The sequence below is a fragment of the Odocoileus virginianus genome, chromosome 24, assembly GCF_023699985.2.
Source record: "Odocoileus virginianus isolate 20LAN1187 ecotype Illinois chromosome 24, Ovbor_1.2, whole genome shotgun sequence".
Classification (NCBI taxonomy): domain Eukaryota; kingdom Metazoa; phylum Chordata; class Mammalia; order Artiodactyla; family Cervidae; genus Odocoileus; species Odocoileus virginianus.
The window spans coordinates 8,016,987-8,030,746 of record NC_069697.1 but is presented as its reverse complement, the minus strand read 5'-3'; the positions used below and the strand labels follow the sequence as shown (position 1 = coordinate 8,030,746).

The 13,760-nt window shown below is 36.4% G+C and overlaps 1 protein-coding gene across 2 annotated transcripts in view; it reads right to left on the bottom strand.

The window, feature by feature from the left end:
- SYT1 (synaptotagmin 1) overlaps positions 1-13,760 on the bottom strand; it is a 582,867-nt gene that overhangs the window by 152,599 nt on the left and 416,508 nt on the right. Inside the window, exons 5-7 of one of the 2 annotated variants that reach the window (XM_070454249.1) lie at positions 10,786-10,970; positions 4,114-4,236; positions 35-202 (exon numbers count right to left, since the gene is read on the bottom strand). In XM_070454249.1, the coding sequence (XP_070310350.1) occupies positions 35-202; positions 4,114-4,236; positions 10,786-10,970 (476 nt within the window). The remainder of the gene's footprint in view (positions 1-34; positions 203-4,113; positions 4,237-10,785; positions 10,971-13,760) is intronic. The other variant, XM_070454248.1, reaches the window with a different exon arrangement.

The following is a 13,760-nucleotide window of genomic DNA, read 5'->3' as shown; positions in this document are numbered from 1 at the left end:
AAAGTTCAATAGTAAATACACACACAAAAAATACCTTGAAAGTAAATTGCTCGTTGAAGACAGGATTAAGGGTCTTTCGGTGGACTTTTGTCTCAAATTTCTTCTTTTTATCGGGCAGCAGAAACACCTTCACATAGGGGTCAGAGGTGCCCCCCATGTCCAAGGCGGGCAGCTCGGCAGCCTGGATGATTCCCACCAGCAGCTGAAATGAGAGGCGGAGGACAGCCACCACCGGCATTGGTGAACATGTTGGGAAAGACTGATTTGTTCACAAGGCTGCATATTATGATTGCTCTTTTCTTCTTTGCTTTTGATACACTTCTATTCTCTTAAGAAGCTGAACACAGAAGGCAAATGAAATAATACACCCAGACTTCAGAAACCCAATTATGACAGACGCAGGCTCTAGGAAGCCTGGTTTTAAACACAAAAGAGGCTTTTAAAAGGTTGCTGATTACATTTAAATATGGAATTCATATTTGCAAAAGGGTTGCAATCAAATAACTTCCCAGTTGCTAAAAGCCCTTGTGTATTATTTTTTTTTTTACCAGAGTGTGATTTGTAAGTGGAAATAAGTTGTTATACAATCACAAGCCTATAATTATAAAGCAGGAAAATTTTATTTTGAACCAAAGCTTCAAACCAGCTAAATAGAAATTTCTTAGAAATTGGGTAGTTTTTTGAGATAAAAATAAGATATTCAAGTTTGTATCATATTTGACCTTTACTTGTGTGCTAGCTACTTCTTGTTTTAATTTAGAGTAAAATAATTATTATATATTAAATTCTGTATTTAAATACAGGACATAGGGTCAAAGAAAAATAATTTCAGCTTCATCTAAAAGAAGGGGAGATTACAGTTATGGCTTTTAATGCTAAGTGATCGTCTGATTTTATTCAAGTACAGCAGAAATCTCTGCATTTCTTCACATCTGAGTTTTCTCAGTGATACATTCCTATTTCTTATTATGAATGTGAGTGTTGACTGGCATTGTTCATGTTTTTGCAAAGGAAACAGAAGGTGTGAGCGGACTGTTCTGAGGCTCTGCCATCAGTCATGCTGTGTCAACAGATTGGTTTAGATTCATATGGGAAACAAAAGTAGACTCTTATTGTTATTCAAGGCATATGCTATTCAGAAAATGCAGAGTGTATAGCTGTTCACATTTTAAAATGGGGTCTGAAATTTTGAGACTGTACCTTTTTCAACCAATAGAGTGGAAAAGCAATTCACCTCTTAAAAAAAAAGTCACAGCAACTTTCTACAAAATTGATCCCTTATGTGCATAAGTACACTTTCGCCTGATGGCTCAATGTTTAATCTAGACCAATACCCTTAAAGACTGTTATTTCCATTTTAATGTTTCAGTATCTTTGTGACTTCTTCATACAACAGTAGTAATAATAATGCTGGATTGTAAGTATACAAAACGTAGACAGATGGTCAAAGAATGGCTAAAATAGACATAAGCTTATAAAGACATAATTAGTAAAGCAAACAGTTTGTCTCTTGGTTTGCCAAGTTGGTATTTGGAATTTGCTTTTGGTTAGCAATGTGAATAAGCGAGATTATATTCTCTCCTTCTCTCTTTTGGCAATACTTTGGGGCAGGGAAAGAACTAGTGATATAGCCTAAAGTCTTTTAAACGATCATCTATACTTGAAATGTGGGTGTTTTGTTGATAAGAGGTGGAATTACTTCTTTCAACTCCCCTCTGGCTTCTGCTTGAGAGATAAAAATCACATTTTTCTCCACCGTGAAAGCTTCTTAAGGGACTTTAAGGATTGTCTTTTAGTTTTGGTAAGCAAGTGTGTATATTTGATTACAGCCTTATCTACAAAAATCCTCAGACTTTATACTCCATGACTCACAGGAATCATTTTATAAATCAGATTAGCTGAGAACATTCAGAAAAATAAATGCAGAATATTAAATTTTATCAGGTAGAATATTATAGATGCTCAGAATGATATACCTCCTAAAATGCATTTGCTAGAAAGGGAAGAATAAATACGTTTGCATCATGTTTGAGTAAAAAAAATCAATTCTATATTATTTTTTTTTCAGTGCTATATTCTTAAAAATACTACTTTATAAAATGATACTTATAGTACTCAAAACCAATGTAGGAGGTTCAAAATTATGACTAAGCAGGATGAGATACCCCTAGATTTCTATTGAAAAATGTGAAAGTAGAATTAATTAGTAGAAAAATGTTGGATACATATATAAAGGCAGTCTGAGTGAGAGTGAGTGAGTGAAAGTCGCTCAGTTGTGTCTCTTTGCGACCCCATGGACTATACAGTCCATGGAATTCTCCAGGCCAGAATACTGGAGTGGGTAGCTGTTCCTTCTCCAGGGGATCTTCCCAACCTAGGGATTGAACCCAGGTCTCCCGCATTGCAGGCAGATTCTTTACCAGCTGAGTCACAAGGGAAGCTGTCTATATTTCTGCAAAAGATGTTATGTGTTAAGATAACATTTGCTGACCTTGACCTTCCCTAGAATTTATAAAATAATAGGCAGTTTTGCTCCTAACCAACCCTTGATAATCAAATCATGGTATAAGTGATAAAAATAACCTCAAATGCCCTATTTACTTAAGTAGAAATAGTATACCTATAATTCTGTATAAATCCGTACTTACAAGGCTGTATCTGTAACCAACATGCAGCTTTCTGGAAAGTAGGATAAAATAATGAGCTAGGACTGTAATGAAGCTAATTAAATGCAATTTTTTATTTATATATGACCATGCATATCAATACATTATTTGTGAGGAATCCTCTGGATACTTCAAAAAGTAAAGATGTTATCTGAACTAAATAAAACCCAGAATTTTTGCCGTTGCTTAGCTCTCACAGTATTACTGACTTTGGACATTAGTTACCAAAGCTGACTCCTGGTGTTTGATTTATTTATCATTTACTTCTCATCAAATTGGATGTAATTAACACATGCTACAGTTAGGTAGTAACTGTATTTACATCTATCAAGTTCTTTCCCACCCTGAAAGATCAGTGAACTGATCAAACCAGATATTTAAAACAAACTGGAGAGATTTAAAGCTACCCTAGTTGAAAAAGAACTGTGTCTTAAAGATTCTTAAGAACCTGATCTCTAACTCAGCTAATTCTTATCTAGTTTTTAAATTTCTTGAAGGTAAAGGGATATCATCATCAAAGTCATGGATCCTAGAAGGTCTTTTTAGGTAAAGAGATTTTTCTTTTTAAGCATTTATCTTTGGGGTACCATGAAAACAGGGAGTTAAAAAAAACTACCTAATATTATCATTCATCTTGGTGGCACTTCATGACTTTTAAAGCTGGGAGGTCTGTTTTTGACACAATCGGCCTACAATGTGGGAGATCTGGGTTTAATCCCCAGGTTAGGAGGATCTCCTGGAGAAGGCAATGGCACCCCACTCCAGTACTCTTGCCTAAAAAATCCCATGGACAGAGAAACCTGGTAGGCTACAGTCTATGGGGTGGCAAAGAGTTGGACGTGACTGAGCGACTTCACTTTTATTTCGTGGTTACTTTTCTAGATGCATGCAAAGGCACTAGAAGTCAATTAGCTGGTCTTTCTACTTTTCTAGAACTGTTAACTCATTTGTGCTAGGAGTTTTACCCAGTATCATAGAAGGAAATGAAACTCATGGAAAGCCAATTTTTAAATCCTTGATTCTTTATCAAGCAGTTAAATTTTTTTTTTCAAAACTTTGGCTTAATTGATGGTCTAACTTGAAGGCTCCTTGCCCTATTTGGAGCTAAATCCATGAATTCCAAAGAAGATGGTTGTAGCTCAGGCTGAGGGATCTATGCCTAGGAACTCTCAGAATCAGACTGATGGCCTCAAGGTAATTTGTATTCTGCCTGCCTGCTGAAAGTGCCATAGTAGATGTAATCGGCTGAACACTGTGGATTCTAATTACCAGAAGTTAAATTAGCAAGTGGGGGACCATCTGTACTTAGAAATTATTTCATCAATACCTTCGATAATTGCATTCTCCCCTTGTAGCAAATGAAATGTTTTAAGAAGTATCTTGTTTCAATTTCTGGCTGGTATTTCAGAAAATGTAATGGAATTACAAGACATTTCCCCCCTCAGACCTGGTTATTCTGGAAATCATAATCCAATGAGTACTGAAGTTTTCCCAGTTTCTCCTCTTCTTTGGGTTCTTCTTTCTCTTCACCATCAGTCAATCCGGTTTCAGCGTCATCATCCTTTAGGGCCTATAAGCAAGGGAAAGGGATTATACGTCAATTCAAGTGAATTTTCATCTAACCAAAATGACACTGGGCCTGTGGTTAATAGTTCCAAGCTGTTAGAAGCAAGCACTGAGATGCTGGGAATCTCCATTTGTCTGACACACATTCACATCTGCTGCTTACATATTTTTAAAAATTCCATTTGTGCAAGGAATTTTCCCCCCAATCAGCAAGCAACATGGAAGCAATGGAAAAAGCCCCTCAGAATATTGCAAGCAAAAAATGTAGAGTTGTTGCAAAGAGAATGTCAACTTGGTATTATATTTGACTCTGATAAAATCGCTTCTTTCTGAGGTGTGATAAACATGCTATTAACCAGGCCAGTTTTCACATTCATGTAGTTTAAAGAGATCTACGCTAAGCACCATGTAAAACACCCTTGTTACATGCAGTGGAGTAATTTATATGAAATGCGTGGCCGTTTCTTGCCTTGCTTCCTATGAAAAAGATATCTGACTAAGAGATTTTCAGAAAATCATAATTTCCTATGTTTTGCATATACATTTACAATGGTTATGGAAAAAGAGGAAAAAAGAAACATGCCACCAGCAAATGCATGTTTAGAGAAAAATCTACTCCAGTTCCAGTTTAAGTTTACTGTTTTATTTTTATAACAGCTCCACAGAAAGCTAGGCTGAATTAAATTGATTTATGGGTCTGTTTGATACCAAAAGGTAAAAAGAATTATGTTTGCAATTTTGTCAAACTGAACTTTGTATAAAAATTAGTTTTGTGGTAACAAGCAAAAATCATGACATAAAATCCTCAAAACTCAGTTTGGAGTAGTTGAATGTTCCTTATAACCTAAAACTTAAGTGTGATGTAAATGGAAATACTAGAAAGCTCATAATTTCATAAAATTCATTCATATGTTCCCTTTATTAAAAAATATATAATGTATTTTCCCAATAAGTATAAAAATTTTTACTCAAAAAGTCATAGGCTGTAAAGATTACAAATATTAGAAGTTCCGTTTTTAGGGGTGTGCTTTAAAGGATTAGAAAAGATAATTAGAAATCTGTGAGTAGTTATTTTGCAAAGTGAAAAATGATACAGTGTGACATTTTCCTGAACACTGTTGAGGTTGAAAACTTTAAAAATCTTTAAAAATACCATGTGTATTTTTTCTCTGGGGATTGCCTGTATAACAAACCCTTTGCTGGTTTTTCTGCTCTTTTGTCGCCATTTCGATATCTGTAGAGACCCAATCTTTCTGCTCTTATATACAGCAAATATTCTCTCCTAGGTTTTGGTTATGGCATTTTCATTGCCTTGTGTGTGTGTGTATGTATGTGTGTGTTACTGAAGAATCTAACAAAATTGTAGATAAGACATATGAGTGGTGGGCTGCTTAATATCTGACAAAATTAAAAAAAAAAGCCAAACTCTTATCAGTGATCAAATTAAATCTGAGAACTCTTGTAGAACTCAAATGCAAGAGATATAACCAGGCTTCAGAAAGGCTTCAGAGTCACTAGACTACAGGTCTACCCCCCATCTCCCCCCTCCCACTCAGAATACACAGTCTCTTTTCTCTGCTCAGAGAAAGGTTTCTCTTCACTTATCCATTTATACAGAGACCTGCAGAGATGCCTCAAAACGGCAGCCTGTCTCCGAACTGACAAGACTGTGCAATTTGGCTCTACTTATTTAACTATAATCTGATCCTAAAAATCAGACTTGGCATCAGCTTACTAGAACTCATTTGGGTGGGAAGATTGCATAAACAGAGAGATGAACTGTAGTCAGAGATGCTTCCCATTTTGTGCTTCCTGAAAAATTTCAGGAGCCCACAATGACTTTGGAAAATTGCCATTATTACATCTGTGCAGAAACCTTTCAGAACTGGTTAGCCATACCCCATTTTATTTGGAAGTTTATACTTGGTTGTCTCCTTGAATAGTAAAATGTTGATTTACCAATAGCCCAAGGAGATCAACATAATTATTTAAAAATTAATCTTTTAGTTTGAAGGTATTGCTAACAGAAAAATAATAGTAAAGTGACAAGAAAAGACTACTGAGTTTAACTGGAGGACTTAAGGCAGGGAACCCACATTGCCTTTTCAAAACCAGCTGTGTGTAGGTCTTTAACACTGTGAAAAAGATGTGTTTAGAAAATGGCAATGTAGGTAATTTGCTCCCTGTAAGATTTTAATTTTTTGAATGGAAAACTATTTAATGCACATTTTTGCCTGAAAAAAATCTTCACACTATTCCACCATAAACATAAAAATTTTCATGGATTAAAATACTTTTTCAAATTCTCTTTCAGAACTGACAATTTACATATCATATTTCAGCTCAGTGTAATTTGAAAGAGTTGAGATATTAAATCTCCTTTTCCCTAAGTGGTTTTTACACTAATAAAAGGTGCAAAACCATCTCTGCAATTATTCTGCTTGAAATAGGGCTAAATTTTTGATAATTTCTCAGTGTCACTGTTCATCTCTGATGTGATTAAGTCTATTCTTATGCCAAAGGCTGAGCTTAAGCAAGACATTTTCTGTACCTTTACATTAAATTCAGACCTATTAAATCAGTAGTTATTATAATATCTAAAGAGCAATAGTTGCTACCCCCTACCCCTAACAAAATGCAGAGGAAAAGGCATGTGCGCCCAGAAGTTCTCAGAGTTTGATAAACTATACTAGAAAAAACTGTGTTGGGAAAAAGACTTTGTTTTAAATTGCAAAGATTTAGGGCATATGCTTCTGGCTTGATTCAGCATTCAAAAGGTACTTAGTTGTACTTGGATAAACCATCAGAAGGTGCTTTGTCCGTGCTGAGTTAAACTGGAACTTGGAATTGATAAGGCACACTAAAAAGGCAGCACAAGACACTGAATTTTCTTTCTGTGCCCATCAATTGAAACTTGAGCTTTCTAATACTGTTCTCTTTAACCAGTAATGTTTAAAATGAGAACCCTTTATCTTTAAAAAAAAATCAATTTAGTTCAGCCTTTTGACGTGTGTCAGAATGGTACACCCTTAGCTGTGGAGCCCCAGCTGCCAGGCCACTAAATGTATCTGAGCATTGACTTAGGGGTGTCTGATAGGAGAGAAAACCTACCGCAAGGGACAGTCCCGAACAGTCATGAGACACAACACACGTAGGGAGGACACAGAAGGAAGAAATAAAAATTTATTTATCCACACACGTTAGTAAAAACCATGGAGAAACGACCTCTCCAGACTTCTGACTTTGCAAGTTGAAATTGCCCCTGTCTATTTTTAGTGCTTTTAAGTTTTAAACCATTAAAAACCTTTAAATATATATCCTTTGCTGTATAAAAATACTATCTATCATTACCATTTTGTTGTCTATTTAAAAATTCTTCACTGGTTATAAAATCTTATCAAAGAGACATAGTCATGATTATTGAGCTTTGAATTTATATGAATTCTTATATGGAATGAAATGGTAAAAACTTACTGATTTCTCCTAGAGCGTAGGTATCTTAAGAAAGCATATCTAAAATGCCTCTTACACCTGTCTACTTTCTAGATATGAAGAGCCATAGGTTATCACTATTGCTTTCCTCATGTTTATGTCAGTATTTTGTCTAAATTTGCTTGAAAATGTAAGTAAAGAATAATTTAACCTTGTTTATGCTATTTTGAACTTGGATGATCAGATGATCACCATGTGACATGGCATCTTAAAATCTGTACATTTTGTTCTGATGCGTTATCCTGTCTTTTTTTTTTTTTTATTTCCATTTATTTTTATTAGTTGGAGGCTAATTACTTTACATCATTGCAGTGGTTTTTGTCATACATTGAAATGAATTAGCCATGGATTTACATGTATTCCCCCAAAAAGTGATAGAAATCAATTGGTTACTTTTATCTTCTTATAAAGTAGCATAAGCTATTATTATATAACTTTATCAATGGGGCCTATTTTCACTTGCTCAAATTATATTTTCTTCTGTACATTTAATTGGTAATAAGTTAAAATAAGACCTATAAAATCCTAGTAGACAAAATGATCTACTTAAAATGATTAAAAAACACCTTTTGAGTTGTTGAAATTCTAAATGCTATATTGTAATGGTAGATTGTTATAAACTATCAATGACTTCCTAGTATTTTCTTATTTGACTCATTACTCTTCCCCCTCATCCAAAAGACTTGGTGAGCAATGAAAAATCAACCATCAGTTCTCTCTGTATTTACTGTTTTGAGATCTTGGTCATTTATCCATGTCATAACAGGGGTAATAAACACCGCTACTATGCTATAAATTACAGTCTTACATCCTACAGAACAAATTCCACAAAGAAAAATACAAATTTCTTGTCCTAGGAAGAAAGGCTGTAGTAATCATTTAACATTATTTAGTGCTTTTAACCATTAATTCTAGCATATATGAAAACCACATTTGAATTTTATTGAAGATATGAAAATGATAGTATTATGTTTCCAGTTTGTTTCATAGATACAGATGAAATTCACATACAAATTATTTAGACCATCCATGTCCATCTAGAAGATTTTTACTACATTTCATCTCCCAAATATGTTGTCTAAAGAAATCTATCAAGTCTTGCTGGTTACACAAAATGATGAAATAAGCAAGACATGATTTAAAACTTATGTTTCTATGTAACAAATTATGCCAACATAGAAACTTAGTTTCTATGTAACAAATAAGCCAAAAAGAAAAATCCTTCTTAGACATCTGTGGTTGAACATGGGGGCCTGGGCTCCTCTGGCTGTGGTTAGGAACTTTGAGAAAAATGTAACCTTTGATACTAAGCTCAGAATGAAGCTCTCTGAATGGAAATGCAAGTATTGTATTCGTTCTATAGCTCTGAAACCAAGCAACAGTTAGAAAATGAGCCTTTGTGAAAACATTTTCAAGAAACATTACTGTGTCTTTGAGAAAAGTGTTTCAAACTAAAGCTGGGGAGAGGGATTAGTGTCCTGACTGTGTGGATAACTATGCAAATGTACTAAAAAGGTCCTTCTTAACTAAACTATTCTTAAGAGGATACACATATTTAAGAGTATAATTAATAGTAATACTATAAGAAGAATTTATACAACTACCTATATATGTTGCTATTAGGGAATAAATAGAAATTTTGATTTATTTGAAGGGAAACAATGATAACTCAAAATATTATCTTTGAAAAATCTTTACATTTACTTTTTATATGAAATAAGTGTTCTTTAGAAATATTCCAAAATGAATATGATTCCAACAAAAGGAAGTGAAGGGGCATTTAATTATTATAACTATTAATAGTAGACTTTTTATTCTCAACCAAATCATCTAGTCTAGGAAAAATAGACAATGGTGTAAAGCAGGGGTTCCCAACCCGGGGCCACTGACCGGGCTGCAGAGGAGGTGAGTGGCTCCTGAGCAAAGCTTCATCTGCTGCCCCACGTCACTCGCGGTACGGCCTGCGCCCTCCTCAGCCCCTCATCCCCATCCATAGAACAATTGTCTTCCACAAAACTGTCCCCTGGTGCCAAAAAGGTCAGGGACCGCTGGTGTCAAGGAGCAGTCCTCAGCCTTGGGAAGATAACTCAGGCAGATGGATTTTATAACCTGCATCATGGCTCTAACTTTCCTTAAGTGGGAGAATAAGGGTTTTGCTTAAAATTCTATGCTGTTTTTTAGATCCAACTCATCATTCTCTTCTATGACTCATTGTTTCTAAAGCACTCATCACTGAGCCTAGATGACTGCCTAGGGATGGTAGCTTTCATCATGTGTGATAAACAGCTATAAGATTCAGTATTTAATGGTGATTATGAGCAGTGGTAATGTTAAAAAGATGTCCCACCCAAGAGAGAGAACAGATACTCTTTATTCTGTTTCTTGAAATCTAGACCCACTTATAATGTGTTAAACAGATGTAATAAAAATATTTAGGTATCATTTTAGTATGCTGGGCCTATCAAGATGGCCCTGATGGTCATGGATGCCCTTTCTCGGTTTATATGCCTGGTGGCGGGGCTTTGATGGTTTAGTTCCAAAGTTATGTTTGACTCTAGCGACCCCATGGACTGTAGCCCACCAGGCTCCTCTGTTCATGGGATTTTCCCAGGCAAGAATACTGGAGGGGGTTGCCATTTCCTCCTCCAGGGGATCTTCCTGGCCCAGGGATTGAACCCACTTCCCTGGTGGCTCAGGTGTTAAAAAAAAATCTGCCTTCAATGCAGGAGATGGAGGTTCAGTCCCTGGGTCAGGAAGATTCCCCTGGAGAAGGGAATAGCTACCCACTTCAGTATTATTGCCTAGAGAATGCTATAGACGGAGAAGAACAAATTGCTTTCAAGTAGGGTAGAACTGCATATGCTTAGGAGATTAAAACTATCGCTTATTTCCATTGTAATTTGGATGTTGAGCAATGACTGAAAGGTTTGCAAAACATTTCTATCACACTGGCAAGTGTCTGGATATTGTTTATGTCTTCATTTGGCATGAAATAACAAACTGTCTATTCTTAAGTTTTTAATAAAATAATATAAGAAGAAATATGGAATGAATACATTACCTGATCTTTCATGGTCTTCCCCAGGTCTTTCACGTCTTTCATGTTGATGGCATTCTTCCCTCCCTTTTCCTTTCCCTTCTTCTTGTTTTTCTTTTTGAACAAGCACTTCTTACAGATGCAAAAGCAGCAGGTCAGAACCAAAAGGACCGCGACGATGGCTATGGCAATTAAGGCCCATGGTGGCACTGGAAGGAAAAAATGTGCAGAGACTGTTAATAATAAAGCATTTACATGTGCAAAACCTTTACATGCATTTGCGGTAAAGCTACTCATTTGCCCATTTGTATTTAGTGAGCTCCAGGCACCCTGCCGTACGGTGCTTTCTCCGTGTCGTTTCCTCTGCCTATACTGTATCTGTCTTTTCCTTCTCACCCTTCCAGGCATGTTAGATGTCATCTCCTCTCTACAGCTTTCCCTGCCCCTCCAGGCTAAATGGTTATTGATCCATTCCTTCATTTCTTTCAGAGCATATCCCTGGAGTTTGGCCTTTGAACTTAAACCCTGGCCCCCCACTTACCAGGTGTGTGACCTTGGGCAAGTTCCTAACCTCTGTCTGTCTCGGTATCTTCATCTCTAAAGCTGGTGCATATAAACAGTGGAATATTACTCAGGCATAAAAAGGAATTAAATTGGGTCATTTGTAGAGATGTGGATGGAGCTAGAGAGTGTCATACTGAGTGAAGTAGAAGAGAAAAGCAAATGTTGTATATTAATGCATATATGTGGAATCTAGAAAATGGTATAAATGCTCTTTTTTGGAAAGTAGAAATAGAGAAACAGATGTAGAGAACAAATGTGTGAATGCCAAGGGGGAAAGGGAAGAGGTGGGAGGAACTGGAAGATTGGGATCGACATATGTATATGATTGATGTCATGTATAAAACAGACAACTGGTAGTCTTTCTGAAGATTAAAATAAGATGCAGTGCTTGGTACATGGCAAAAACTTAATAAGTATTAGCTGCTGTTGCTCATCTATTAAATACCACAGCTTCTAGTAACATGTTCTGGGCACAGTGGAAGATGTAGACATTAATGGAGAAAAAAAAGCAAAAACCAGAAAAGCAAATGCAAAATCCTAACAGTAGTGAAGGTTAGCAAGAAGGACTTGGTGCTCCGAAAGTTGATCATGGGGAGATTTACCTATACAGGGTCTCTGGAAGCAGGACAGTGTTTATAAAGCCAGGTTTTAGACTCAGGGTTGACCAGACTGTTTAACTGTTGTGGATTTCTGCTTCCCTCTCTATAAAGTGAAGATAACAATGGTACCTATTTCATCTCCTTTCAAGGCTGACTTAGGAGATTAATAGTCTTAGAATGGCATCCAGCACATAGCAAAAATTCAATAAATATTAGCTATTTTCTAAAAATATTCAAGGCATGAGGCTAAGTGTTGTGGGTGACAGAGCTCAGATTACATGTGGGAACATAAAACATGCACAGATGAAAAAGGGGGTGGACACACTGACAGGATTTAGGTAAGAAAATGAGAGAAGGAAGAGAGATTTTTTAGATAAGAGCATAGACTTCAGATTGACAGGATCTATTTAATAAAGCATATACAAATAAAGATACTCAAACATTTTTTTCTATTACAAGTTGCCCAACTACTAAAAGTAACTCTATTTTCTCATTTGTTATCCCCTACATATGTGCCTATAAAAAATCAGTTCTCATGGAAACATGGAGGATTTCAGTTTGCCTAGAACATAATTATTTATCCATTGAGATTAATCAGAAGAAGTGGTAATTAGATTTGTCTGTTGTAATAAAAAAAAGGCATTGGGTACTGAAATGGTAAGGAAAAGTGCTATTTTCTTCTAGTTACGTAAACATCATTAGTATTAATGATTGTTGAACACAAGTCAGGAGTACTTTGATAATGTAAAAACACTTAAAAATTAACTTCTCTTCAAAGCTGAGAAAATGCACTCACTTGGCTCCTTTTGCATTTAGCTTCATAGTGGAGAAGACTTACTCTGCATATTATTTTAGATTATGAAAAAATGACTAGATGTTACCCTACAGATGTCTAAAACCATAACTGGTGAAATTGTGTTTTCAGCCAAAGAAAGGTTTGTGTGAAAGTTACAGATGAGCCCATCAGTTCAGTTGAGTTGCTCAGTCGTGTCCAACTCTTTGCGACCCCAGGGACTGTAGCAAGCCAGGCCTCCCTGTCCATCACCAACTCCCGGAGTTTACTCAAACTCACGTCCATTGAGTCAGTGATGCCATCCAACCATCTCATCCTCGGTCATCCCCTTTTCCTCCTGCCTTCTATCTTTCCCAGCATCAGGGTCTTTTCAAATGAGTCAGGTCTTCGCATCAGGTGGCCAAAGTATTGGAGTTTCAGCTTCAGCATCAGTCCTTCCAATGAATATTCAGGACTGATTTCCTTTAGGATGGACTGGTTGGATCTCCTTGCAGTCCAAGGGACTCGCAAGAGTCATCTCCAACACCACAGTTCAAAAGCATCAGTTCTTCTGCGCTCAGCTTTCCTTATAGTTCAACTCTCACATCCATACATGACCACTGGAAAAACCATAGCTTTGACTAGACAGACCTTTGTTGGCAAAGTAACGTTTCTGCTTTTAATATGCTAAGTCGGTCATAACTTTTCTTCCAAGGAGCAAGCGTCTTTTAATTTTATTGCTGCAGTCACCATCTGCAGTGATTTTGGAGCCACCCAAAATAAAGTCTGTCACTGTTTCCACTGTTTCCCCATCTATTTGTCATGAAATGATGGGACCGGATGCCATGATCTTAGTTTTCTGAATGTTGAGTTTTAAGCCAGCTTTTTCACTCTCCTCTTTCACTTTCATCAAGAGGTTCTTTTTTCTTCTTCCCTTTCTGTCATAACGGTGGTGTCATCTGCATATCTGAAGTTACTGATATTTCTCCTGGCAATCTTGATTCCAGCTTGTGCCTCTTCCAGCCCAGCGTTTCTCATGATGTACTCTGCATATAAGTTAAATA